This window comes from Theileria annulata, chromosome 4 (genome assembly GCF_000003225.4).
Source record: "Theileria annulata chromosome 4, complete sequence, *** SEQUENCING IN PROGRESS ***".
NCBI lineage: Eukaryota > Apicomplexa > Aconoidasida > Piroplasmida > Theileriidae > Theileria > Theileria annulata.
Window position 1 is genome coordinate 535,870 of NC_011098.1, and position 25,997 is coordinate 561,866.

At 36.0% G+C, this 25,997-nt stretch overlaps 11 protein-coding genes across 11 annotated transcripts, besides 10 other annotated features; 3 read left to right on the plus strand and 8 right to left on the minus strand.

Annotated features, from left to right (window-relative positions):
- Positions 1-188: 188 nt before the first annotated feature.
- TA07540 (eukaryotic translation initiation factor, putative) lies at positions 189-3,146 on the plus strand (the record flags this gene model as incomplete). The annotated part of the gene is made up of 10 exons (XM_947844.1): positions 189-222; positions 261-512; positions 605-1,510; positions 1,712-1,827; positions 1,864-2,011; positions 2,083-2,180; positions 2,256-2,393; positions 2,481-2,605; positions 2,647-2,938; positions 3,030-3,146. The coding sequence occupies 10 exons, from the start codon at positions 189-191 to the stop codon at positions 3,144-3,146; spliced, it is 2,226 nt and encodes a 741-aa protein (XP_952937.1).
- Positions 3,147-3,190: 44 nt separating this feature from the next.
- TA07545 (uncharacterized protein) lies at positions 3,191-4,090 on the minus strand (the record flags this gene model as incomplete). Its single annotated transcript, XM_947845.1, has 4 exons — positions 3,191-3,261; positions 3,291-3,399; positions 3,459-3,995; positions 4,034-4,090. The coding sequence occupies 4 exons, from the start codon at positions 4,088-4,090 to the stop codon at positions 3,191-3,193; spliced, it is 774 nt and encodes a 257-aa protein (XP_952938.1).
- Positions 4,091-4,435: 345 nt separating this feature from the next.
- Positions 4,436-6,061, minus strand: TA07550 (uncharacterized protein; the record flags this gene model as incomplete). Its single annotated transcript, XM_947846.1, has 1 exon — positions 4,436-6,061. The coding sequence occupies one exon, from the start codon at positions 6,059-6,061 to the stop codon at positions 4,436-4,438; it is 1,626 nt and encodes a 541-aa protein (XP_952939.1).
- Positions 6,062-7,064: 1,003 nt separating this feature from the next.
- On the minus strand, positions 7,065-7,927 carry TA07555 (uncharacterized protein; the record flags this gene model as incomplete). Its single annotated transcript, XM_947847.1, has 2 exons — positions 7,065-7,828; positions 7,858-7,927. 2 exons carry the CDS (start codon positions 7,925-7,927, stop codon positions 7,065-7,067), a joined length of 834 nt encoding a protein of 277 aa, XP_952940.1.
- A 320-nt stretch (positions 7,928-8,247) lies between these two features.
- Positions 8,248-10,126, plus strand: TA07570 (uncharacterized protein; the record flags this gene model as incomplete). The annotated part of the gene is made up of 8 exons (XM_947848.1): positions 8,248-8,397; positions 8,491-8,618; positions 8,648-8,712; positions 8,746-8,853; positions 8,883-9,130; positions 9,193-9,426; positions 9,457-9,574; positions 9,621-10,126. 8 exons carry the CDS (start codon positions 8,248-8,250, stop codon positions 10,124-10,126), a joined length of 1,557 nt encoding a protein of 518 aa, XP_952941.1.
- Positions 10,127-10,239: 113 nt separating this feature from the next.
- On the minus strand, positions 10,240-11,304 carry TA07575 (uncharacterized protein; the record flags this gene model as incomplete). Its single annotated transcript, XM_947849.1, has 1 exon — positions 10,240-11,304. One exon carries the CDS (start codon positions 11,302-11,304, stop codon positions 10,240-10,242), a length of 1,065 nt encoding a protein of 354 aa, XP_952942.1.
- Positions 10,507-10,575: a sequence feature (6 probable transmembrane helices predicted for TA07575 by TMHMM2.0 at aa 37-59, 119-141, 148-165, 169-191, 212-234 and 244-266).
- Positions 10,603-10,671: a sequence feature (6 probable transmembrane helices predicted for TA07575 by TMHMM2.0 at aa 37-59, 119-141, 148-165, 169-191, 212-234 and 244-266).
- Positions 10,732-10,800: a sequence feature (6 probable transmembrane helices predicted for TA07575 by TMHMM2.0 at aa 37-59, 119-141, 148-165, 169-191, 212-234 and 244-266).
- Positions 10,810-10,863: a sequence feature (6 probable transmembrane helices predicted for TA07575 by TMHMM2.0 at aa 37-59, 119-141, 148-165, 169-191, 212-234 and 244-266).
- Positions 10,882-10,950: a sequence feature (6 probable transmembrane helices predicted for TA07575 by TMHMM2.0 at aa 37-59, 119-141, 148-165, 169-191, 212-234 and 244-266).
- Positions 11,128-11,196: a sequence feature (6 probable transmembrane helices predicted for TA07575 by TMHMM2.0 at aa 37-59, 119-141, 148-165, 169-191, 212-234 and 244-266).
- A 740-nt stretch (positions 11,305-12,044) lies between the features above and the next one.
- Positions 12,045-12,299, minus strand: TA07580 (uncharacterized protein; the record flags this gene model as incomplete). Its single annotated transcript, XM_947850.1, has 1 exon — positions 12,045-12,299. The coding sequence occupies one exon, from the start codon at positions 12,297-12,299 to the stop codon at positions 12,045-12,047; it is 255 nt and encodes an 84-aa protein (XP_952943.1).
- Positions 12,300-12,620: 321 nt separating this feature from the next.
- Positions 12,621-21,351, minus strand: TA07585 (uncharacterized protein; the record flags this gene model as incomplete). Its single annotated transcript, XM_947851.1, has 5 exons — positions 12,621-13,249; positions 13,288-20,068; positions 20,102-20,368; positions 20,400-21,005; positions 21,037-21,351. 5 exons carry the CDS (start codon positions 21,349-21,351, stop codon positions 12,621-12,623), a joined length of 8,598 nt encoding a protein of 2,865 aa, XP_952944.1.
- Positions 21,199-21,252: a sequence feature (1 probable transmembrane helix predicted for TA07585 by TMHMM2.0 at aa 34-51).
- Positions 21,280-21,351: a sequence feature (Signal anchor predicted for TA07585 by SignalP 2.0 HMM (Signal peptide probability 0.000, signal anchor probability 0.747) with cleavage site probability 0.000 between residues 24 and 25).
- A 1,017-nt stretch (positions 21,352-22,368) lies between these two features.
- Positions 22,369-22,893, minus strand: TA07590 (40S ribosomal protein S11, putative; the record flags this gene model as incomplete). Its single annotated transcript, XM_947852.1, has 3 exons — positions 22,369-22,474; positions 22,505-22,682; positions 22,722-22,893. 3 exons carry the CDS (start codon positions 22,891-22,893, stop codon positions 22,369-22,371), a joined length of 456 nt encoding a protein of 151 aa, XP_952945.1.
- A 657-nt stretch (positions 22,894-23,550) lies between these two features.
- Positions 23,551-23,616: a sequence feature (Signal peptide predicted for TA07595 by SignalP 2.0 HMM (Signal peptide probability 0.646, signal anchor probability 0.009) with cleavage site probability 0.430 between residues 22 and 23).
- Positions 23,551-25,141, plus strand: TA07595 (tRNA-pseudouridine synthase I, putative; the record flags this gene model as incomplete). The annotated part of the gene is made up of 6 exons (XM_947853.1): positions 23,551-24,408; positions 24,439-24,574; positions 24,608-24,690; positions 24,719-24,819; positions 24,849-24,921; positions 24,950-25,141. The coding sequence occupies 6 exons, from the start codon at positions 23,551-23,553 to the stop codon at positions 25,139-25,141; spliced, it is 1,443 nt and encodes a 480-aa protein (XP_952946.1).
- Positions 23,569-23,637: a sequence feature (1 probable transmembrane helix predicted for TA07595 by TMHMM2.0 at aa 7-29).
- TA07600 (uncharacterized protein) lies at positions 25,138-25,962 on the minus strand (the record flags this gene model as incomplete). Its single annotated transcript, XM_947854.1, has 1 exon — positions 25,138-25,962. The coding sequence occupies one exon, from the start codon at positions 25,960-25,962 to the stop codon at positions 25,138-25,140; it is 825 nt and encodes a 274-aa protein (XP_952947.1).
- Between the last annotated feature and the right edge of the window lie 35 nt (positions 25,963-25,997).

The window sequence follows — 25,997 nt, forward strand, 5'->3', positions numbered from 1 at the left end:
ACACAAAAATGTTAGTTTAAACATATTTTAACTATTTTCTAGACACAAAGAGTGCTTTAATATCCTGTAAAATATATAAGCATCCTTGTTGCTGTTTTTAAATATTATTTTTGTTTTATACCATTTAACATTAAACACTAAGTAAATTATGTTCCTTTAATTTAAAATACACATAGAGTTTAGTTATTATGGTTAGAGTAAACCCGTCAGATCTCAGCCAAGGTAAGACCAACGAAAAATTTATTTATAACAACATTTAGAGGAACTTGAAATAGGCATTTTGGACTGGGTTTCTGACGATGACGAAGAATTTGATCAATCACAACTAGAAAGGTTTTACGAACAAGACCCACCTGTAACGCTGGATAAAAGCTTCAAGAGAACGTTGATGGGTATTTTTTATTTTTTAAATTTATTTTCAGTTTTGGGACTCCCAGTGGTTGGCCCTGAAAAACACGACAGACTTCGAGACGTAGTTCGTAAAACAATAACAAAAGAGTTGGAGAAAAAGGGTTAGATTTCAAAAAATACCACCTATTTACTTACCATTACTGTCGTATATTATTCTATCTATAATAATATTCGGATTTATATAAATGATTAGGATGTGAGATTCAAACGCCGTTTGTACTGGAGATACCAACAGATGGTAGTAAGCAGACGAAAGGGTTGGCCTTTTTTACATTTGGAACTCCATTTGAAGCGAACATGGCCCTGAAGTTCATAAACAAGTTTAAGCTGGACTCTTCCCATGCATTTAAGGCCATTTTGGTGGACAACTTTGACATGATAGTGAGCGACGATAATAAGTGCGTGCCACCACTAAAGACATTTGGATTTACGAGGGAAGGAATTAGGGACTGGTGGATCATGGGAGAACGCATGAGGGACCAGTTTGTAATAAGATACGCAGACAAAACTGAGGTGTACTGGTTCGACTCAGTTCACCGGGAGCCAAAGCTGGCATATGATGGATCGAGAGAGAGAGCCGAGGGTAGAAGACCATGGGCAGATCAGAAAGTAGAATGGAGTCCAAACGGGTCCTATTTAGCAGTTTACAAGTGGGCAGGAATAGCACTTTACGGAGGAAATAACTTTGAACTGAAAATAAGATTCGAACACAAGAATGTAAAAAACATACAATTCTCACCATGTGAAGAATATCTTCTAACATGGGATGGTTCAAAGGGAGAGGACAGGCATGAAAAATCTATTTGTATCTGGAGAGTTATTACAGGTGAGCTTTTGAGGAGTTTCCCAACGCCGTTAAAGTCACCGAAGGGTGGAGACTTCCCTCACCTGCTCTGGAACAGAACTGGAAAGTACATTGCAATGCTGAACCAGTTTTTAGAAGGCAGTGAAGTGCTCGTTTACAGGCTGCCTGAAATGACACTAATTGAAGGACCAGACGGGAAACCAGCGCCTCTCAAGTACTCGGCTGAAAAGTTCGATTGGTCTCCTCAAGATGATATCCTCTCTGTTGTTATTCCAGGCTCACTAGATACTCCAGGTAATTCTTTCATTACTTCACCTCTAAACATGAGCAGATGTTGAGTGTGATATTTATTAAAATATCACAATTTAATCTGCTATACAAAAGTTGTGGCCAATTATGGAATCCTAAATACAGATTCCCATAAGCAAGCTACATACACAAATAGATTTACATATACAGTTAGAAAAATTAGATATTAAACTAATTAAAAATTAGCGAGGTTGGTGTTGGTTGAGATACCGTCAAGACGAGAGTTGAGTTCAAGGAATGTATACAATGTGTGCGAAGTTGCAATGCACTGGCACTCGAAAGGAGATTGCCTATGCTTGAGGGTAATTTTTATCAATTTTAATAATGAAAAAATTTAGACTACGATTTCTAAAAAGACTGGGAAAAAGGGAAGAAAACAGTTTAACCAGCTTGAAATATTCCGTCTAAGAGAAAGAAACATACCAGTTGATACAATACAAATACAAGATGCAACAGTAAAACAATTACACTGGGAAGAAGGTGGAAGTACGTTATGGCACACATTTACAGATATTTTAGATAAACAAATTAAAGTTTTAGCACTAACAATTATTTAGGTAAGAGATTTGCGTTGATTGTTAAGGACGAGGAGACTAGGAGCCATTCCATCAGATTCTACAAGGTCTCAGATGTAGGAGCCACGAGAGATACTGTTGTAAGTTTCATAATAAAACCTTTAGAATATATATATATATAAATAAATTTAAATCCATCTCCTAATTTCATGTAGTGGACGACAACATTCGACATCACCTCACAACTGAACCATATGCAATGGTCACCAGCAGGAAACTACTTTGTGCTGGGAGGATTGGGCGCAGAAGGCTCACTCTTTTTCTGCGCACTAAACGATAACGATAAAGTCGACGTATATTTTAGATACACTTATTAGTTAAAATTGATAAATCTACATACAATTAAATATTAAATATTATAATGTATTAATTATGAATAGGTGTTATATAAGGATGAGCACTTTATGATGAATACAATAAGGTGGAGTAGTTGTGGAAGGTATTTGGCAACATGTGTCAATGTCCCAATGCCTCAACATAACGCAACAACCTCAGATTCATTCAGGTATAAATAAATCCAAAATAGGTCAGAAAACTATTCTGTAGATATAGTGCGGAAGCTGGATATTGCCTGTGGACATTCCAGGGCAGACTGTTGTGTAAGGACAGGAAGGAGAACTTCTACAGCTTCGATTTCAGACCCCACCCAACTCCATTGCTTAAAAGGACAGAAATTGAAAAGATCAAGAAGAACCTTAAGGAGTACACGAAAAGGTACGACCTCATAGACGAAAAGGAGAGGAAGGACTACAGAGATTCGTACCTACAGAAAAGACAAAATAATCTCGACGCCTTCAAACAGCTATATTCATCACTCTTACAGTGGTACACGTCACAGGTAATCTAATTTCCACAACATCTACTATTTTTGTATATTTTTATTACAATACTACTATAATAGTACTATAACAGTATAAATAATTTTACAGGACAACTATTTGGAGTTCAAGTCCGGATGGGACAAGTTTTTAAACCCGCTGGACTGGGAAGTCACAGATGAAGTGTATCAGGAAGTAATTGACATAAAGGAGGAGGTTTTTGAGTAAACTAAAATAATAACATATCATATATAATATGTATTAGTAAGAAATTAGAAAAGTTTCTGAATCACCCACTCGCTCATGAATTTTTCCAGTTTCTCGGGAGAGGCCGGGGGCTCACCTGTACAAATTAGATAATTCAAAAACAACCTGAAGTACAGAGGTATTTGGCGCCATCAACAAAATCATCCAACTGAGTGACAGGCCTCAAATTCTGGTCATAAATCTTACGAACAGGACCAGCTATAAGAGTTAGTTCCTACAAAAATTCAAAATAAGTATTTTCTATCAACATATAAGTAATTAGTAGGAAGAAACTTTTCCAATTTCAATTAGCAGAGTCTTCATGGTCCTTATATAGGGTCTGATATAGAAGGAAACACCGTCATGGTGTTTGTCACCGTTGCGATAAAGCCAAACGAGCTTTGGAGGCTCGATTTGAACACCAAATTTTTTAACCCCAAGAGTGTTGGGAGGAACCATAGGACGCCTCTGGCGGGGTAAAACCGAAGAATAAACCTCATGAACACGGCTGTAGGACTCAGTGTTCCCGTCAAAAAAGTACAAATTCTCACGTCCAGCAAGACCTCTGCCTCGGCCGTTCTCGTCAAACCTTTCCCTGTGACTCCCAGTGAAGAACCTGTGGTCAGTTAGCCTCTCAAACACACATCGCTCCTTGAGGCCTTCAGGGTTCTTAAAAAGCTTATTGTGGTACCTAGGAACCTCAGAATCGGGAAATTTGACCCTCGCTTCAGGCTGTTTTAGAGACTTCGGACTCAAGTGTGCAACTTCGCCAAGTTCCGGGGTATAACAAACCTTTTCCTTAGATAAATCATTCTTATTGGGAGTTACCAACTGAATTAGCTAATTTTGAGAATTTATCAAAGACTTACGAAGGGGTTTGGGTTGTAATTGCAGGTCTCGTCCAGATATTGAATAAATCCAGTCATTTGAAAGTTAAAAACGTGAAAACCCAGCTATTTCAGGAGAAACCGCCTTTTAAATCTCAAAAGCCGTGTTTAGATCCCCAAACGGGTTTCTTTCCAATTTCACTAAGGTACACAGGGAATCCAGCGAATGCATGAAAGTGCGTCAGCCTTCCTGAGCCCTTGTTAGAAAATCCAGTGATTCTTCGCCTCAAACTTCTTGAATATATTAATATACATTATATAAAAATATTTATTTGTGTAATATTATTATAGAATCAATTGGATAGGTGTGTTACTGGGAACAAACTAATTGAAAATTCATAATTATGTAACAACAGGAAATAAATTAAAATGTGGAAGTTTAAATTAGGATAAGCCGTCCTTGACTTCTCTAACGGCGATAGAACTTAGAACAGTGTAAAAGTGATGTACCAAAGGATCATCAGAAAGGTCCTCAGGAGGAACAGGATCAGAGGAACCATCGGGTTCCTCACCTCCCAAGGAGTCTAGGTTTTCCCTGTATGACATTGCGGCCTCTTTAGCCAGTTTGTATCCGAGTTTAGTGACACTAAAGAGTTTATACTTTTTGATTCCACGGGGTGGGCTTGAGATTAGGACTCTCCAGTTCATGCGAACTTTATCATAGAAAACACCCTTCGAAACTGGTTTTGTATATTCCTCCAAAAGTTCGTATTCATAATCCTCCCTGAGTGCTCGAATCTCCTTCAAACCCTCCTCCTTATTATCACATTTGAATTTGAACTTTACTATAGTGTCATTTTCAACCTTATCAAAACACCAAGAGCTGCTTTCAGAATCCCACTCCAAACCCTCAAGATCTCTATTGTCAGTTCGAGCTTCCCTTTCCCTCGGCTTAAAATCACTCGTCTCCTCCTTCGGGGAGTCCTTGAGGGTTTTAGGTTGCGGAGCATCCTTTGACTCCTTTTTGTTTTGGTCTTGAAGAATGAACTGGGCTGCAAGGGTCGGGTCCAAACTCAAATGTGGTACTGGAGTTTCCAAATTGGTCAGGATTTTTTTCTTTCTTCCTCTGGTTTCTGCTCTCTTTTCCATCCTCAGAATCTTGTCCTGCTTATTACGGTTAAATAGTTGAATCGCCCTCATCTTACTCACCCAAAACGTCTCCGCCAACTCCTTTGCGCCTTCGCTCCCAAACAGCGATACTGGAAATGACTTTCTCCAAATCCTTCCCTTGTATTCCCAAAATGTAAGCCATCTTCCACCGTGCGAGTACGAGCCGTTGTCGTACACCACTCCTCCTGAGTGATCCAAAAATGCCAAATTATATTCGGTCTCGTCCTTGAAGTCGAAGAATTGGTTATAATTTGTGGTCTGGGCTCCCGTTTGTTGGTGCCCAAATGAGGTCATTGGTAGCAGAGGGTGACCACTCAGACGTCCCAAAACTGCTTGCGGTGTCATATGATCCACAGATCCCATTTCTTTCCCAGGGAATCTCATCGGAGGTGGTACATAAGCGAATTCGCTCATGTTCATATTTCCCTGGTTCACCGTAGGTTGATTCATCATGGGCGGGAAAACAGGAAATCCCATGACTGGGAAACCTGGGTGAACCATGTGAGGCATGGGAATGTTCGAGTGAGGCATCATTGGTTGTTGGGTCTGGTTAATGTTGAGTGAATGGTTAATCTGGGGGTTAAATGGCCCCTGCATTGGCATTTGATGTAATCCTTCAAATGGCATTTGATGCGCATCTCTTTTTATCTGTGTATTCTGTTTTGGCTCTACTTCATCTGTCTGAGGTTCGTTTGTCTGTAGATCATTTGGTTGAGGAGTGGTAGGTAACAGATCCTGTTGAGGGGTGTCTGTTTGAGGGAGTGTTTGGTTTTGATTCTCAGTGGAATCGGTTGTCAGGGTTTGTTTGGCTTCGAAATCGGATTCATTTTTATTTTCACAGCCAGAAGGGTCGATCGATTCATATCCGGACTCTTTTTTAAACAACCTCGTAGCAGGCATATCAATCAAAAATTAAAATACATCCAAAATGTATGTCAAGTCAATGTCTGAAATTCAAATTAAAAAAATTACAACTTGTCATCAAACCAAAAACTCAGTCCTTCTGTCATGAAGAAGAATGACTTAGATTCAATGAAGAGTCAGAATTGTGCCTCAGAGAATCCAACGGAGTCGTAGAATGCTTTAGAAAAATCCTCCACCGATTATTTTACAAGGAATAATAAAAAAAATCCAAAATAATAAAACGGGTATCAGAATGATAAAAAATTGTTACCAGGATGAGTTAGAATAACAGAGGAATTGTGACATTGAAATAAACAAAAAGTGTGTTTAATAATAGTTGAAATTTATATTGATAAGGGCAGACCAATATGATGATGTAGTTTCCATAAAATTTTGGTGATTTATCATATCAATAAAAATTAATTTATGATACACATATAAAGTATACAATAATATATATAAGATTTTTGTTTAAATTGTATTAACTTAATGGAAACTTGTTCTTTTGCCCAAGCTTCTAAGTTGGGGTGATTCAAGACATTTTATTTGAACTTGTTTAAAGACTTTGGCACAACATTTTGCACAATTCTTTTTGGCCAAAAAATTATTGCTACGTTGCCTACTCCCTATTCCTATTTTCTTAAAATTCTCTTCATCATTTAATGCCTTCCACACTCCATACTCCAAATTCCTTTCCCAAACCTCTGAATTCCTTTTTTAAGAGACAATATTCAGAAACTACATTATTTTTTTCGAAAATTTTCCTTATTCTCATTCCATTTATTCATAGTTTACCTACCATAATAGTTATTTAAAATTTTACATGAGATTCATCTTTTTATTTTTAAATTACTTTATTCTTTCCTTTCCCATTCTATAACCATTTATAATATTAAAATTTCTTACATTTTAAAAAAATTTGAACCTGACAAAATCTCAATATCGGCCCGGATGTCTACTGGAAAATTATTTTATCCCAAATTAAAACTGAAATGGAAACTTATTGCATACATGGTCTGCATTTCTTGGCCTCTACATTGTTATGTGAGGAAAATGCTGTCCCGGCTGGGATTAAGGTTATGAAAGACTCTCTATCCTGGGGGTTATCTGTTGCTCCGACGTACTGTTTCATAACTATTTTACCATTTTTTTTATATGCGTAGGCTTGGTTATGAAGAATGGGTTTTTTAGAGACAGAACACAACCAAACAACTTCAGATGAAGGTGAATCTGATGTAGATCCTGTATCTGGATGCAATTCAACCAAGTCTTTAACTTTTAAGGGCCTTCCTGATAATGGACAAGATAACACATTTTTAGGTTTTGGAGGAGGTTGATATTCTGACTTGCTCTCGTTTGATCTTGGTTTAGATGAGGATTCTACGCCCCAAAAATTGGCTCCTTGTCTATAGTCTAAATCCTCTTTAAAAACATTCTTCTTAGTTTCAACATTTGTGTTAGGCTTTTTAACTGAGTTCAAAGAGTACAAATTATCAATAACCAATTTACGCTTTTTCTCAAGATCTTCCTGTTCCTTCATTTCATCCTCCCTTTTCTGCCACATCTTCATTTCAGATTCCCATTGAGCTAGTAATCTCTTGTTATTTTCCATCTGCTTTGACAGTGACATCAAAATACACTCCTTGCAGTAAATATACCCTAAAGGTGTGGTCACTGGCTTCACTGCGGTTGATAAACAGAGCCAACACTGCTCGAACTTTCTCATTGAAGGAGCTCCAAGCCTCTGTTTTAGTGTGTTAAAGTCTGAAAGGGATTATATACTGAGTACATACCTTTGACCTTCTTCCGCTCATGGTAGGTAAAAATAGAGCCAGCAGTATTGTTTTTACTATGCCTAGTCATTTTCTGAGTGATAGAAGAACGAATATTAAAATCTAAAGAAATTAAATATTAAAATATCATATCATCCTTCGAAAATACAAATATACGAAAAGGTTAAAAGAAAAACTATAAAAAATAAACTAAATATGTTACAAAATTATTCTACATTTATAAAAAAACTATTAATTACTACATAATAATATGCGATAGAAAATTAAAAATAATTTGCTCTGACTGTTCCCCAGTTGGTATTTATGAACATACACATTTAGCTATTTTTTAGGAGTTTTAAAATGATAAGATTATAATTAGTCATATTTTTAATTTTAATTTAAAAATCAATGGAAAATGTTGTAATTAGAGACAGTGATGAGTGGGACTCGATAGAGTTTGCCCTTCAGCTCCGATGCCGCTCATCTAGGGTTAGATTACTCCAGGCCTGGAATATCATCCGGCCGGAATCATTATCTATGTTTAACCGTCGCAGCAAGGTATTTATTTTAAATTCATAGCCTAATGTGTACCGAATATGTCAGATAATATTCTTCTATTCATAGATCTTTACGTCATTATAAACGTTTTAGAATATGCTGGTTCTTGAGGCATTCGTTGATACAGAATCTTTAGATCGGTCAAATTCAGTTCAGGATGTGTGTACCCGGGGCTTCGATATCGGCGCTCCTGGGTTTCTGGTAACTTTCGGGAACTTGAGGTATTTTTCATCAATAATTTTATCTTTAGTCTCTCTGGATTCCCTTTATTAAGCACTGATTCTAAAGGCAAAACTCTTTTGGACAATGAAACATGTTTGTTTGTTTATTTAAACCTAATTTAAACAGGCGCCCTTGATCCAAACGGCAACCCATTACCTTCTAAAACCCCTCCCGAAGTTTCCTCTTCAATTTACGGTGAGAAGAGGGTGTTCGAGTATTTCGTCTGCGATGTCGGTTAGTTTCTTTTCTTAACAATTTTTAAGGGGTAGGTAAATCTTTGGAGGTTCCTGGCGTAGTTGAGGCTCAAACTTCCAGAGTATCTATGCCCGTAGAATACGACTCTTACTTTCTGACAAATTCAGAAAATTTGAGGCTCGATTCTTTAACAGTCTTTGCCGGATCAAATGAGATCGAAAATGGTGCCCTGGATGTTTCTGAAGAGGTTCAATCCAAGGGCGTTTTACCACAAAACACCTTCAAGCATAATTACATAATTTATGACTCATCACAGGTATTAAAAAAATGTTATTGGGGTTAAATCTCACATTCTTGACCTACTAACTGAGTTTTTAGATTTTACCGAGATATCTCATCCAATTTGAGTTTGACCCTAGCGCAGATGAGTCTTTTGCCCTTCCTCTCTGCGACAACTGTCAGAGTGATGTGTCAACAATATACTGCCCATCAGATAGCGCAAGGCACGTTTTATTAAATTTCATATCTTTTAGGATCTGTACCAAGTGTGATGTTCGTCTTCACTCCAATAATAAGGTTGTTTCAAGGCACATTAGGGTCCCCTTGAGCGAGGTACTTTTTTATCATTAAATAAATTCTCAGATGCCAAGGCCTTACACCAAGTGCAAAATTCACCAAACAAAGTCATATCATCTTTACTGCACTGTATGCGAGACTCCGATATGTCAGCTTTGCACAGTTAATCACATCCACGAACTAGGTACCACCTCATTTAACTCATATATTTACTTAAAATTCTATTTCAGAGGGTTCCACTTCTTTCATTCCAATTTCAACAGCCTATGAGGCTGTGGTTCAAAACCTGAATTCAACCACCGACGTCTCTTTGAGGGAGAGGAAGAATCAGCTATTGGAGATTCTCAATAAGGTTGACGAGGTCAAAAATAAAGTTTCTGAAAACTGCCAAAATGTGGAGGCTCAATGTTACGAGAAGCTAGAATCTGCACTCAGTGACCTTAACAGGATGGTCGAATGTTCTCTAGAAGTAGTTTCGACTGAACAAACCGAGAATAAGAGGCAGCTTAATGAGATTAACTGGTCAGAATCCTTTGTGGACCACATGAGAAGCACTCTTTTACCTGCCGATTATCTCAGGTCCTGGCTCCGTCATTGCAGACTCAGGGACGAGTTTGCCCAGAACAGCTCTCAGCAGCCTCTCAAAGAACTATTTCCTGATATATCTCTTGAGGCTGAGCTCAGCATAATTCCCAAGGACACACACGCTCATCTTCAAACCAAAATTCACACATAATGTACTATAGACTTTATATACCACTTTATTAAACTAACAAACTTCCACATATGTATATCTATACCATAGTATACTATACCACATATAAATAAAGCTACGATGTTATAGTATATTTATGCAAGTTCATGTGTGCTTGAGTGTTCCTCCACTAGGAATGGTTTTGAGGCCTGGTTGTACATTTCAGTGGGTTCTGAATCCGGATTCAAGTTCTTTACCACGTCCATAGCTCCAAGAAATCTTCCAGCGAGCACAAATCCTGTGGAAAGCACAGAGCGCCATGAAGGTGAGAGTTGAGCTGAACCAATAACAAACAGGAGTGCAACTGATAGAAGTTCAAGGCACCTCCATGGAGCCTGGCCGGTTTGTCTTATTAATCTGTTTGAAACTACATTTTTCAAGAAAGGGAGAGCCCCCACGGTGACGAAACATCCCCAAACCTGCCATGTCCTGGTAGAGAATGGGTCAAATGGCAAATCCCGAATCAAAACAGTCAACTCTCCACTAAAAACTATAGCTAAAGGAAGCAAAAGAGTCCCAATTAGGTGTTGATGGTTGTGTAAAGCGTTTCCCTTACCGTTTACGACGTGCAGAGCTCTTTCCATACACCCGGCCCTAAAAACTGCAGCCAAAAGTGCGTAAAGGCAGGCTACAGTAACAACGTTTCCTGGTGCAACCTTAGAATCTGTAGCTCCCAGAACAAACGCCATTAGTAGAAATCCAACTGCCTTCCACCTCAGTGGCATGTACTCCTCTCCGCAAGCAACGAAGCGAGCGGCGTGGTGAGCTGCAACTGCTCCTGAAGCGAGAATGGGGAATGCTGCAGTGCTGGGAGCCTTTGAAAGGAGGACATTCGCTGATGATAGCATCGCAACGTAAGAGACTGTAGGAATGAACAGTTCCTTCAGAAGTTTCGAATCTATTGTAACCGGTGGGAAATATGCCAGTTTGGGGTATGAGGTTCCAAAGTCACCAAGGACCCAGGCGGTCCATAATCCTTGGGCCAGTTGCCACCATGTCACAAATAAAGGAGCCGGGAGCACTGTTACAAACAAAGTGTGTACCACATAAACATTACTTAGTGTCAAGACAATGAACAACACTTCCAGGGTTAACAGGGTTGGGTCCGTAAAGTATGTTTTAACATTTTCCCATCTAAACTGTCCCTTATAATTATCCATTTTAAAAAAAGAGGTAAAATATCTTAAAATCAATTTACACCCTCAACAGGCGAGTAGGTTCACTTGGTTCTCCTTTCGATTCTCATGAATCTAAAAATGTGTAAGATGAAAATAGACTTTCAAAGTACAAAATCAAAGTGAATAGCATAAAAAATTTTAAATAGTCAAACTTAACAGAATGAGAAGGTTTTGTAGGCATTTAATTAAATATAATTAGAAATACTATATCACTCACCTGTAGTTTAAATAGTTTACATATAATTATAGAATAAAATTCGCATCAAATGATTCTTCTCAAAATTTGGTATATTTTACAAGTTAATTTCCTTATGTTCACAGACTCAATAAATGGGAATGTTATCGAGTGTCACACACATGATGCACACAACGTGCAACATTTGATACAAGTAGTTTATTAAATTCTAATACTTCAAATCATTTTATTCACAAAATTTAAAAATAACAATGAGTCTGGCATTCTATCATTTTAATCAGAAATTTCCTCAAGTATATGGAATCACCTTCTCCCGACTGATTGTTCTTCAATTTTCTTGATTTTTGAACAAAAAAACCTTAAATACTATTATATAAAAATTATTTAAGAAATTAAACCGGAATATCTCTGTCTAAAGAGAGAAGTTTTAAGAAATACGATTATGTTACACAATTTAAGTGGTGATTGCCAATAGAGGTTGGAAGGCAAGAATCACTAACTTTAGAAGATTTCTAGCCTCTTCCAATCAATCATTTTTGTTTTTTTCTTCCCATTCTTTAGGGGTGTGACATTTCATGCTGAATGCGTGGATTTTTTCCATTTCCTCTGATAAGGCTGAGTTCACCAACCTATGTCGATCCAATAGGCTTTTACCCTCAAATAAACTAGAAACTATTACAGCATCAAAAGCTGCTCCACATCCTCCTGATTTGTCCACTAGTTTGAGAATTGTTGGTGAAAGTGCAGATCTGATTTTTTCTTCAACTAATGCCCTAACCATCTTAAAAATTCCTTATAAAACATTGAAAAATTAAATAATATTTGTTAAATACTCTTAACAGGAAAATTTAGATTATAATTACAAGAGATTTTTTATTCATTTCCCAACTTATTCAAGTAGGGGATTCTTTCCTTAATTATTATATATAACATAGTATTCCCTAGAACTTTCTTTATAATCCATATATATTTATATGGTTACACATTAACAATTTACTATCATTAATCATTAATTAAACTATTATATAATAAAATTTACACACCTATTCTATGGTTATTATGTATTATTTTTTATTAGATTGGAATTTTAAGATCTAAGTATTTATTCTGCTAGTTCTCCAGTGTCTTTGTACCTAATAAAGAACGTTCTCCCCTTGCTTATATCATCTCCAACTCTGCGATCAAGTTTTTTATCATCTTCGGGGTTTTCCTCATCGAATATTATCTCAGCCGATAAGTTGTTGTGGTCTTCCTTGTTAAGAAGATATACCGCCTTTGGTTTTTTGGTAATGTTGTTCGCTGTAGCATATGCCTCTAGTGCAGACCTTACAGTGAAATTCTTCCATTCCTTTTCTGGTGGATTCCAAGGGTTTTTGAAGTCCTGAATATCACATTCTATAGGCTCATCGGATGCCATTATTGGCAAAGTGACTTTAACATGCTTCTTCAGAGGTACCGTAAAGGTTGATCCAACCTTTTCAGAGATTTCAATTTCATTAACGTCATCTACATCTTCACTCATTAGATATTTCTCAAGTAACTTCCTCATGTCGCTGCCACTTTGTATTCCCTTTCTTATAATGGTTCCCTTTACAATTAAATCATATGTACGACCGGTTGTAGTTTTAACCTTTACCAATACCTTTTTTTCAGGATTACGTATTACTTTATTGAACAAATCAACTGAACTCATTGATTCATTGCTTCTTAAACTTTTATTCGACTTTTTCACTGAAGTGATGCTTTCATTTGCTCTAGTTGTTTATTACCTGATTCAGATTCAGATCCAGATCCAGAGTTACCCTTTACCCCTGCATTTGTTGTTTCGTTACCTGATTCAGATTCTGATCCCAATTTAGCCTTTACAGTTGTATTTGTTGTTTCGTTACCTGATTCACGCTCGGAACCATGTACAGCTTTTAGACTTGTCCTTGTTGTCTCGTTGCCTGATTCGGATTCAGATCCCGATTTAGTCTTTACACCTGCATTCGTCCTAGTTGTTTCGTTACCTGATTCACGCTCGGAACCATGTACAGCTTTTAGACTTGTCCTTGTTGTCTCGTTGCCTGATTCGGATTCAGATCCCGATTTAGTCTTTACACCTGCATTCGTCCTAGTTGTTTCATTACCCGATTCAGATTCAGATTTCCCTCTTGCATTTGTATTTGTCCTACTTGTCTCATTACCTGATTCACGTCCAGATCCATATACAGCTTTTAGACTTGTATTAGTTGTTTCATTACCTGATTCAAGTGGATTGTGTTTATTAATTTCATTCTCAGAAGAGATACCAACAGGGACTTCTGATTTAGTTGGTGGGTATGGAGTTGGGGTTTCAGATTTAACTGGTTCTTTGGATCTTTTTAAGGATTCAGATTCAGAACCTGAGCTCCTACTCGAACTCAGAGAACTAAGAGGAGGAACTCCTAAGTTACTGGTCCTGGGGGAATTCTTAGTTTTTTTGAAAATCCTTCTTCTGTTTGAGAGGGGAGACGATTGCTCTTCATCAGATTCGTATGAACTGAAATTTACATGAATAACTTTATTTGCATCATCAGAACTCAGGGCTCTTAGAGCAACTTCCCTGAAGGTAAGATTTCCGTCAACGGCATGTATAAATTCCCGTCCACGAATGTCAAACTCCTGCTTGCTTCCGTCAGCAAGAGTGAAAATACCCTTAATTCTCAACAAAGGATTTTCATCCAGCCTGTTTCTAAGCTGGACCAAATCTTGATAAGCAGACACAGGTTTGTTTACTTCATATGGAGAGTCTTCTCCCATATCAATATTATAAGTCTGGTGACCCTTTAATGATTGTGTCAGATTTGAAACTATGAGATGAAGAGCATCCAAACTACCCAGGTGAGTCTGAGGGATCCCCAGTCTCAAAAGCATATCCACAACCTCAGGATGGCCTTGCAAAAGATGCAGGAACTTAAGACTATCAATTTCTACAAAATCTTTAAAGTTATCTTTACCCTTGACATCCAAATAAACATGAGCATCCTTTTTGCCTTTCAAAAAATCTTCAACATCTTTTCCCACTGTGAATGTGGAACCATAGTCAACTTTCTTCGATCCCTGAGGTTTTTCGTTAATATCAACGTCAAACATAAGATTTTCGTAATTTTTATCTTGCGATATCGGTGTTTCAAAGAATAAAGTCAAAACATGGACGTGATCCAAGTCATTAACTCCACACACCTCCAGAAGACTTTCTAAAGTCATTCCATTCTGAGAAGTCCCCAAATTCTCAAGATTACAGTCCCTTTCAAAACCGTCAATAATTACCTTGAACTTCCCACCTAGCATTTTGTCCAAAGTACCCTGGTTCTTTGAAATCTTTGCAAACAAATTAGTTAAAGGCTGTTGCAAATCACTAATCTCATCAGTTGCTGAAGTTCCGTCTTTAGAAAGGATATTAACTGAGAGTTTGCGGACCTTTTCAGGGGTTTTTGAACCGTTAACAACAGTGAGGAAGAAACCTTTCTTTTTGAGTTCATCTATAGGATGATGTAACATTTCCTCAGGTACTTTGTAACAAGGTATGAACGTATTCTTACTTGAGAAATAGAACTTTTTATTACCATTCGATGGATTGCTAAGAAGATCTTCCAAAAAGTCACCCAAATTTTGTTTTGAATCAGGGAAGTGTAAATTTAGTGCAGTTCCAGGATCATTACCATCAGGGTCATCTTCAATAATAAAGGAGTAGGTTCCACCCAGATCTCTGGATGGATGGTTAGATACTCCTTTTGGAAGTTCGTCAATTCCGAACACACCATAATTAGTGTGTACGTTTACCTTGAATGGGTTTCCAGGATTAAATTCATCTTCATTGACTACTATTTCCCTAACAAAGTCATTTAGAGTTTCGGCTCCATCAACTTTGATATCTGGGCCAGTATAACTGTACGGCATACTAATTCTAACTGGGGATTTCAACTGGTTAACAGTCTGTGTAACTTTTTGCACATCTGGAAATTCAGAAGCCTTTCCATTTTCAGGCGACCTATAACTGCTATTGTATATTTTGAAAGTCTCGAAATTCATGTCGTAAAAAACCAAATTATAAACCCTCAAACTTTTATCTTCAACTCCACACATGTTTAGAACAGACCTCATATTAATTAGGTCCAACAACCCAGTGAAATGGCAATCACCCTGAACCTTGTTGATGTATGCCCCCCATTGTACAGAGTCAAGAGACTTCCCATATTTAGATTTAATTTGTTCAAGCATTTCTCCTGGAACACCGTCAGTTGGCCCAAGACCTTGGGCTGAAAATATAGTTTTGTCTCCACAAACAACTTTGAGGTTGAAAATTAAATCACCATGAATTGTCGGCTCATAGTTAACTCCAAATGACATTGATGGATTATTGTTCACCTCTTCAATGTTAACGCAGTTCTTCAGGAAATCTTTCAACGACATTTTAACAAGCTTAGACAGGCTCTCAATATGACATTGATGCTTAACACCATTTATCCCAACCTTCACAACGTAACTGTTAACTGCATCAAGATTATTACCATGCATAGTCTTTAGGTTAAGGACAATTTGTCTCTTAAGTGCGTCAAAGTTTGTTTTAAAGTCATTCACTGGGTGAACTGTTTCAGATCTCCAACCCCCTGAATTAGGGCCATCTTTTGATTCAATAGTGATATTAAGATTATCAACTTTAGTATCAGGGAACAATGCGTGAAGGGTTAAGTTATGAGGCATCTCTTCCATTGTATAGGTTTTAGTTACAAAGTTGTGGGAAGGCTCCTCCCCCTTTATGGTAATTTTGTATTTACTAGGTTGAGATGAATCAATATCTTCGTTATCACTTATATAGTTTGCGATATCTGGGTAAAGATTTTCATCATAATGTACATTAGTCATGCGATCTTCTTCATCAAAATATATATCCATAGGGATTGTGGATCCCATTGAAGAATCATATCCAGTTTTTGGACCAACATTCAAATCTATACTTACATGAAAGTGAAAGTAAGACCCATTTTCGGGAATAACTGCTGGAAGATTACAAATTTCAAACACTTTGGACAAAGTAGTCTTGCCAAAATCCTTCAACCTTTTCAAGACCTTTGTATTATTACAGGGATACATTCTTCCGTTTTTGAAGAGTGAGATAGATATGTCCTTAACACCATCAACCGAGTCTCCAAACATTTGAACAATCTTTGAATAGAACTCAGCTACGGGAGAGTTAAGTGTCCCTACGTTTATCTTGACAAGGGTGCTCAAACCCAAGTCCATTTGTCCTTTATATAGTGTAAATTTTGCGATAGGTGAACCTGATGGTGATCCGAGTCCATTTAATAAATTGTATGTTTCACTTTTCTTCATTTCTTCAGGTGTTGCTTTAAAGTTCATTTTAACGTGCGAAAATTCTTTTTGCTTGTCAAGACCTTGGCAAAGAGCAAACAGTTTCTCAACCGTTAAATTTTTGATCATATAAGCGTCACGAAGTGTCTCTAAAGAACATCTTAACTCCTTTCCGTCAACTTCGATTCTTACATGACCCATTTGTTCTGGTGGTACTTGAATTAAAAAGTTCCTAATTTTAGAATTAAGATTAGGTACAGGTTCATTTTTATTATCAAATTCAACAGTAACTACATTTGGTGTATTATTTGGAGGAACTTCACCGTAATTAACATTAATTTCTCCGTCAGGCCTGACTGCTGCCTGCTTCACGAATTGAATCTTCTTTACATTTTTCAGGTCCTTTATTGGGACATCCAACATTTCGTTGAAATGAACAGGTTTATCATTTTCGTCAAATCCAACTACAGTGTAGGAATGCATTGGAGAAAGACCAAAATCTATAGGTTCTTCCACGGCCCTGAGGAAATATTCCCTAATCGTTTCACCAGGCTTAGGCTGAATCACGACATTTTCAAAAGTAGGCGTGGGAGGCCTTGGACCATCTTCCTTCATAGTGAATTTAATTTTCATTGTTTCATCTTGCTTTGGTCTTATCTTTATAAATTCTTCAAAGCTTACATCATGATCATGGTCATCATAAAACTTCAAGTTGTCAATATCATCGTAGCTTGGAACAGAAGAAAAATTTTTATAAATCAAGTTCCTAACTTGAGAAGGAGATAAATCATCGGTATTAATTAGATGTGACTCTTTGTCACCTGATTCCTTACTTATGACCACCTTGTATCTTCCGTGGTTTCTTTGTCGTTCAGACAAATTTTCACTTTCGTCACTCGTCATTAGACTGAAGACCATTGATCTTATTTCTGACACATGAAGGTTAAACGCATATTCTATAAGTTTTAAATTTGTATCAGTTGGAAGTTCTGAACAATTAAGCCTATTGCCATCAACTGTGCGTATTTCTTTAAGTCTTACTGCCTGTGTGAATGGGTTACCAGATTTAACTCGTTTTAGAACAAGTTCCTCGTATTTACCTTCTTTCTTTAAAATCTTCAACAAATGGTCTATAAAGTCTTGAATAGGGAATTTGACTAATTTAGGTGGCAGTGGTCTACATCTTCCGTTAGCGTCCTTAGATAAACAAAAATTAAGTTCTTGTCCCGTTAGTGGATCCTTCCAAACCAAATCAAAAGGATGATCTGAAACACCGATTCTTATCTTGGAACTTCTATCATACAATCCATTTGTCCCCAGTTCATCATCATCATAAATTTTTCCTCCAAAATCTGATACAACAGTATATATTTGTTCCATTCTTGAAGGATCCTCTTCAAGCCAAGTTCTTATCTTGGGGTTATTCCTAACACTTTTAAGGACCTCTCTTCTCAATTCATCCATATTTTCTCTAGGATGTACTTTAACGTGAGTTGTAAACTCCATCCCATGTACATCTCCGTCAACCTCTACATCTCTAGCGAGTCCTGTATTAAGTACGAATTTATCTACTTCAGGGCCACCCTCCCAAAACTCTCTCATTTCATTATTCTTCGAGTTCTTGATCTCAAAGTGGAGACCTGGTATATGTCCTTTATATCCCTTCTTTTTGAGAGCTTTTCTGACTAAATTTTCAATCTCTTCATCTGATGCTCCATAATCTGCGTTGACTGAGAATCTGAGTACTCTCCCATTGTCGTATTCAAATTCAACTGGGATTTCCATTCTTAGATCAGTTTCTGCCGTAATTTGATCAGCTCTAGTTCCAGCTGGAAAATGACCATGTTCATCGCTTTTAAGATCCACATTGAAGTTTATTTTATTCTTTTTATTCTTTGGATGTACTCTTACGCTTCGAATATGTTCTTCTGGTCTAAGGATATGCTTTTCATGAAGTTTATGATCAACAGCATCGGTAAAGTCTCTCTTGGTCGGGTTCGTTTTATCCATTTCTACCTTGAATTTATCGTAATGACCATCCCTATCTCTATATACTACATCAAATTGAGGGTTAACTCCAACCCTAAACAATGGAAGAGTTGAAGTCTTTTGTTCCTGCATTACGTCTATAACTTCATTAACAAGCATATCATCATTGACACTATTACCCTTTTTATCACTTAGTCTAATGAAAAACAATTCATCAGAAGACAATATATGTCCATCCCTCAACAATCTGTTCAATATTTCTTCCTTTATGTATGACATCTTAATTTTGGGATCATAATCCACTGAGATTTTGTACTTAACAGCCAAACTACCATCTGGACCATACACCTCCGCATCAAAGTTAAATATGCTGGGTTTATGATTCAAATAGTACAAATTAAGCACCTTCCCATCTCTGTTTTGACATGATTCTGATAGTGGAATCGAGGGAATTACAGTTACATTTTGATGGTCCACTAAATGTTCTAGGTCTTTGTGTTCTTCCAAACATCCCTGTATAGAATATGAATATACTCTATAATCCGGTTTTTTAACGTTTGCATTTTTGTTGAAACTATAAACTTGTTCTCTACCAAATTTAATGATAGATTTAAGTTTTTGGCTGACTGGGAATGCTTTTGAAACAACAATTCTATCCAGTGAATAAAAGTTAACTGTAACATATGGAACGTATGTTAAAAACATAACGACTTCCTTGGGATAAGTACCAAAGTAATCAAATACATAATTTCTAAGATCAATAAACTTGTCGTTCATTCCTACCAAACAGTATGTAGTTGAATCATCCTTTGTAACTTTGCTACAGAAATCTTCCATCCTCTTTCTCGTTTTCAGCATATTCTTAAAATATTTTACATCCACGTATCCTCCGTCATAAGTATAACTTTCAACAATTCCAGAAAAGGGTCTTTTTATGTGAATTAGGAGATGAATAGATGGCCGAACTATAACTTCAACATTTCTGATTCCATTTTCCACCAAATGTTGCATGTAGTTAAATGCTTTAGCATCATCCTTATATTTACGACCATTTATTGATATAATACTGCAATCATGGAGCGGATCCAATCCAATTGACTTCATTACTTCACCCTTAAATGTAAAGACGTTGTCGAATTGTTCGTGAAAAGCCATACCATCTGTACTCAAATTGACATTTTTTAGCACTCCTTTGTCAAACCCGGCGATTTTAACTGATATTGGCGTCTATAAAATTTGTTAAACTAAATAAAACATTACATCTCCTGGAAAACCATCTGCTTTAACATCAAAATTACAATCTAGGTGAATTTGTCCTCTACCTTTTTGTTTCGAAAGTGTCATCCACTTAACTGTGCAACTTGCTGTGTTCTTTGAAAGATGATCCAATAGATTTATTGAGTTTTCATCTAGCGTTTCAAGTTTGAACTTTGCGCTCAAAACACCATTTCTTTGTCTCAAATCCAAAATATCACTATCTCTTTCTATCGTCACATTTTTAAACGTGTGGCCCTGATTGGGGTGAAACTACAGACACATTATAAACAAACGAACATACCGTATATTTCGGCGCTGTCAAATCTTTAAAGTTCTTAAAAACATGTTTTCCAGCATCAGTAAATTTAAGTGTAGGTGATGGTCCTACTTTATCATTACCCTCGAATTCACTTTTAAATGAAGATTTTAATTCTTGATCAAATGTGGAAGATCCTCTGGATACCTTGTTACTTCGCATTTCATGCTCTTTATTAGGTTTATTCATTACACCTACTTCTGGTGAATTACCTTTAAACTTTCCAAATAGTCCCTTTGGTTTGCTTTCTGGACTAAACTCTTTGGGTTTGGGGGTAAATTCTTGTTTAGGCTCAGGAACTTTAAAAGCACTTCCTCTTGTGAACTTTGGTCTTGACTTTAAGGTATGTGTTTCTTCCTCTTCTTCATCGCTTAAACTACTAACAGAATTAGATCTTGTTTTCCTTGTATTTTTATGAGTAGGGCGTTCATCTTCAGAATCAGAATCAGAGTCCGAGTCCGAGTCTGAATCTGAATCCGAATCAGAACCGTGATCTTTATGAGAATAATGTTTAGCATTATCTCGACTCCATGCATTGCTTCGTATTTTTCTTTCAAAAACTTTGAAATTCTCAGGTCCGGTAGAATCAAGCTATGAAAAATAAACTAATATTTCATTTTACCTGTATGAGACTAGTTGGTTTCTCGTCTATGAGGTCGTAATTAATGTACAACGGGGAAGCTCCCAAACTAACTGAGAGTCCTAAAATCAAGTTATTCTGATTAATATTACCTAATCCCTCTCCCTCAGTATGTGCTTTGGCAAAATTTAAAAAATTCCCTTTTATTAATGATATATATATAATAAATGGGATTATCATATAGGCGATTCTACTAAGTCTGCCCAGTCTTATTTTTTCGTTGTATACATGCTTTCTATGTAAAGAAAGTCCGTAGCAGCTTCCTTTCTTTACACTAGATTGATATGTTTCCCGCATCTTTAAATGAATCCAGAATTACATATCATTACCGATAATTTAGACATTTTTGTTCTAAAATTTAGTTTATTATCTACTAATAATTTGGCCGTTGTTATCACAACTTTTGATCCAAATCATTTTAAAACATTCAAAAATCTCATGAAACCTTCTTTTTCTCTAAATAATGCATTAAAATGTGTTAGTATATGTTATGACTAAGGGAATGTAGTTTTAGATTTCTGACGATAATACTGTCTAATTTCAGATTTTCAAGTTAAACACATTATTAAACATTATAAACACATCATAATAATATAAAACAATAATTAATTTTATTTCATCGAAAATTTTAATTTTTAGACAAAATTGAATCAAAACACAGAAATATGAAATCAATAGTTATTTAATCACACATTGTAGTCAAAATTTAGGAATCAATTTTATTAAATGATAAATTTCAATACTTACTCTAGTTATTTGGTTTAAATCTTATGTATGAGATTATACAATACACATCTATTCTCAGAACATTCGAGAATCAGTTAAACAATTAAATACAAAACAAAAAATCTACTTAAAATACAGATAAAATATGATATAACTATATGTTTACATATACTAAGCCTATTTTTCTAAGAAGGGTCAATATTACGAATCTAGGTAGGCGAAATGTCACTGCGTAAAAGTGCAACATAAAATCTACATAATTCTAGCTTAATAATACTCAAATTTAGTATTTTAGGGCTTTTAAATATTTTTTTGGCAAGAATAATGGGATAACTGTCACTCTCTATTATATGTGTGGAATCATATCTATATTCCATGGGTTTTGTCTTTTCTAACTGATTATTTTTTATAAATGTTCTAAATTCTAACTTTAGGTTACATTTTGTTTAATATACATTTATATAATGTCTATAATACAAATGTAACCTCTTCATGTGTGGCCTCATCGACCAATCCTTAGTAGACAATGAATCATACAATCTAAATAAAACAAATATTGTTTTAAAAAATTAATGAATTTATAGAAAACTACAATCTTCTTCCTCTTCTTCCGCACTTCCTTCTTGTAGAATCCGTTGGAATTGGCGTAACGTCCTCAATTCTTCCGATCTTTAAGCCAGAGCGTGCCAGTGATCTATACTTTATTAAAAAAATTTAGACATACCTTAAAGCCGATTGTGCTCCTGGTCCTGGAGTCTTTGATCTAGTTCCACCAGTGGCGCGTAGTTTAACATGAACTGCTGTGATTCCAAGCTCCTTAGCTCTAGCTGCTGCATCTTGTGCTGCCATCATTGCGGCGTATGGGCTAGACTCATCTCTATCAGCCTTTACTTTCATACCACCTATTTATTATGATTAGTTATTTTGGGTATTATGCTTACCTGTTACTCTAACTAGAGTTTCCCTTCCAGATAAATCAGTTATATGTATAAAAGTATCGTTAAATGATGCAAAAACATGAGCTACACCGAAAACATGTTCGCCCTTTACTTGTGGTCCCAGGGTTGTAGGGGCTTCAGTGACTTGGGTTGAGGTTCTCTTTGCTGAACTCATGTTAACCTAAAAAGTAGGAATTCAGTAAGATTTAATCTAAATTAGATTTAATTAAAAACAGAATTTAGAATAAACGAACAATATGACAGAAAATAATTTTAAAAATAAAACTAATATATGAGGTACAAATTAATAAAATACAATAACCATTATATAAATAAAACTCACTTTAGATTGTCTTCCTTAGTTATAAACTTATATAAAAATGACCGATACGAAGAATTAGATCTATATAACAATCAGGTTTGTTTATAACTATGATACTGATCAATATTTTTTATGAAAGTATCGTAAATTATTATATACCACACGAATATCCCCATCATTGAGACAATCAGATATTGATATAGAATCCTCAATTTAAATAATTAAACAAACTTGTTTTATCTTTTATATATTAAAATAGTGAAAGATATTTATAGAATTTAAAACCTGCTAACTAATTTGATATGATTTTTTGTCTACACCCTAAATCTCATATTACTTCAAATTAATATGGTATTTATTTTCTAATATTATTTAACTTCCACTCATTTAACATCACTTTATCTTCTAAAATTATGATTTATTGTAAAAAATTTTGCTCTACACAATTCGACACATTAACCATTATCAGTTTTTATGTATTATATAAAACCACTCTACTTATGTATTTAAATGCTAAAGTTGCATATTTCATACATTTTTATATTACCTATTATATTTGTAAAATATCTTTTCTGTTTATCAATTACTAGCCCACTGTCGTTCATTCATCCATTATGTTCTAATTTTCCCTTAAATAACTTACAAAACAAGTCAAAATTCACTGTTAATAATATAGCAACATTTATAAATCCAACTAAACCAAAAATTTTCGAATCTTTGGCAATCTCACCTCCAGAATCTTCATCTTCTTCAACTATTGATACAACCATGAGTGATCCGGATGAATTTGCTGATGATTCTACTTGTTTACCCAAAGAAAAACCTAAAACCAACCTCATTTTGATTGTTTCATACGATGGAACCTTTTATCACGGCATGGCAGGCCCTATGATATTCCTGAAAGACTACGGAATTCAGGTTAATTTCGATAACGATAAAGTAAACTCGATAAACAACGAATTATTGAAGACAATAACGATGTTGCACGGATATTTTGGAAACAAGAGGAAGTTGAAGAAGAAAAATCTAAGAGAACTATCTAAGAAGATAAAGTCGAAAGATGAAGATAGTACTTATATTAATGGGTATAATGACGAAGAAAACACTAGCTCGCCTGATTTGCTTGAAGAATACGCAAGAAGATTCACATTGATTACATCTAGCAGAACGGATAGAGGGGTACATTCAATGGGCACAGTAAGTTTAATAAATTTAGTTTCTGAAATTTATTTATTTCAGGCATGCCAATACCTCTCATTTGACAAAAAATTTAACTTCGATAGTTTGGAGGAGTTCCAGGATTCGCTTAATAAAAGACTTCCAAGTGATATAAGAGTCACTTCAGTTATCACGCCTCCTCACGATGAAGTATGTTTTCGACTTAATTGATTCTTTTAGTTCAACGTCCGCCACCACAACATAGGAAAATCATATTCATACAAAGTGGATTTATCCCCAAATCCTTCCTTATTTGAAAGGAACCACTACTGGCAGATTATGTCAGACACTCACTTTGTTAACACTCTTTTAAGGAGTAAGATTTCATTTAACTGACAAATTATCATAGAATACAGGGATGTTAAGGCACCCTTTTCTTTTGAAAAGTTGAAGGAAGCGGCTAGAGTTTTCCATGGGAAACACAACTTCGAGGTTTGACTTGAATTTTATTATTTTCCAGGCGTTCCGGAAAAACTGCCGAGGAAACGAACGAGATAAAATAATCGACCCGATTTGTACCATACATAGTATTGAATTTGTAAATATACCACAAGATAAAAAGTTAGTTCAATTCATTTAAACCTGTTTAGGGTCGAAATTATAGTAAACGGGGACAGGTTTTTATATAAGATGGTCAGATGTATTGTCAGTCATTTAATTCTGGTGAGTGTTTGTTTTTTAATTTTTATAGGCTGGATTTAATGTGATAAAACCTGACCAAATCAAGAGGGCGTTGGACAACGCGACTGAGATTCCGAACATACCCTACGCACCTGCACACGGTCTGTACCTTAAAAAAGTATTCTTTGAAAAGGAAGTTCAGGACAAAATAGATGAATTCAGAAATAGATACCATGAAAGAATGCATAATGTATTAAATTAATTTCCAAGTGCTTTATCTAGTATCCATGATGAGTATGTTTTCGACGTTTCCAAGTCTGAGACCTTTCCTCGAGTCAACTTGTTCAAGAAATCAGTTCTCAAATCCTTTCCAGACGATTTAAGGTAATCTGTATCCGATTCTGATTCCGATGATTCCTCCTTGTCTTTATCCCTGACGAGTGGCAAGTGTCCCTGGGCACTGTTAAGTATGTTTTCTAGTGCATTTGCAACCCTGGTTTCCAGCGTATCTTCGGATAATTCAAATATTCCCCGCTTGAAAAGTGAGGAAACGTTCTTCTGGAGTATACAGTTACCAGAAAAATAAAGTAAAACCGATGATGGCGGCGTTAACTTATTCCCTTCGACCTTTAGAACATTACTTGCTGAACCAACGGTAAATTTCAGATGTGAATGTTTCTTTGACAAGATATTCCATGCATTTTTGAGCAGTTTAGACTCAGGTTTATCGTCTAAAAGCAAGACCGGCACATAATAGCCGGTTTTATCATACAAATCCTCAAATTCATCGTCCTTTTTATCAGCATCTGAGGGTTTATACTTAGAAGCGTCTGTTACTTGTTCAACGAAGTTATCTGCTGTGATATTCACTGGTGTTCCATACCTAAATACGGATCTATTACCTAGTTTTTTCTTCCATTTTTTAAGGCGGGATTCTCTCAGCAATTCCTCCTCCGTAACTTCCACAAATGCGCTATCTAGCTCCTCGTTTGTTTTCTCCTTTTCAAGTTTTGGGAGATTTCCGTATTTTCTCTGTATATCATCCCATTCAGTAGTGATATTGGTAGGATGTGTAGTCGACATTGGAAATCAGGCTTTGAGAACAAAATAAGTGTAAA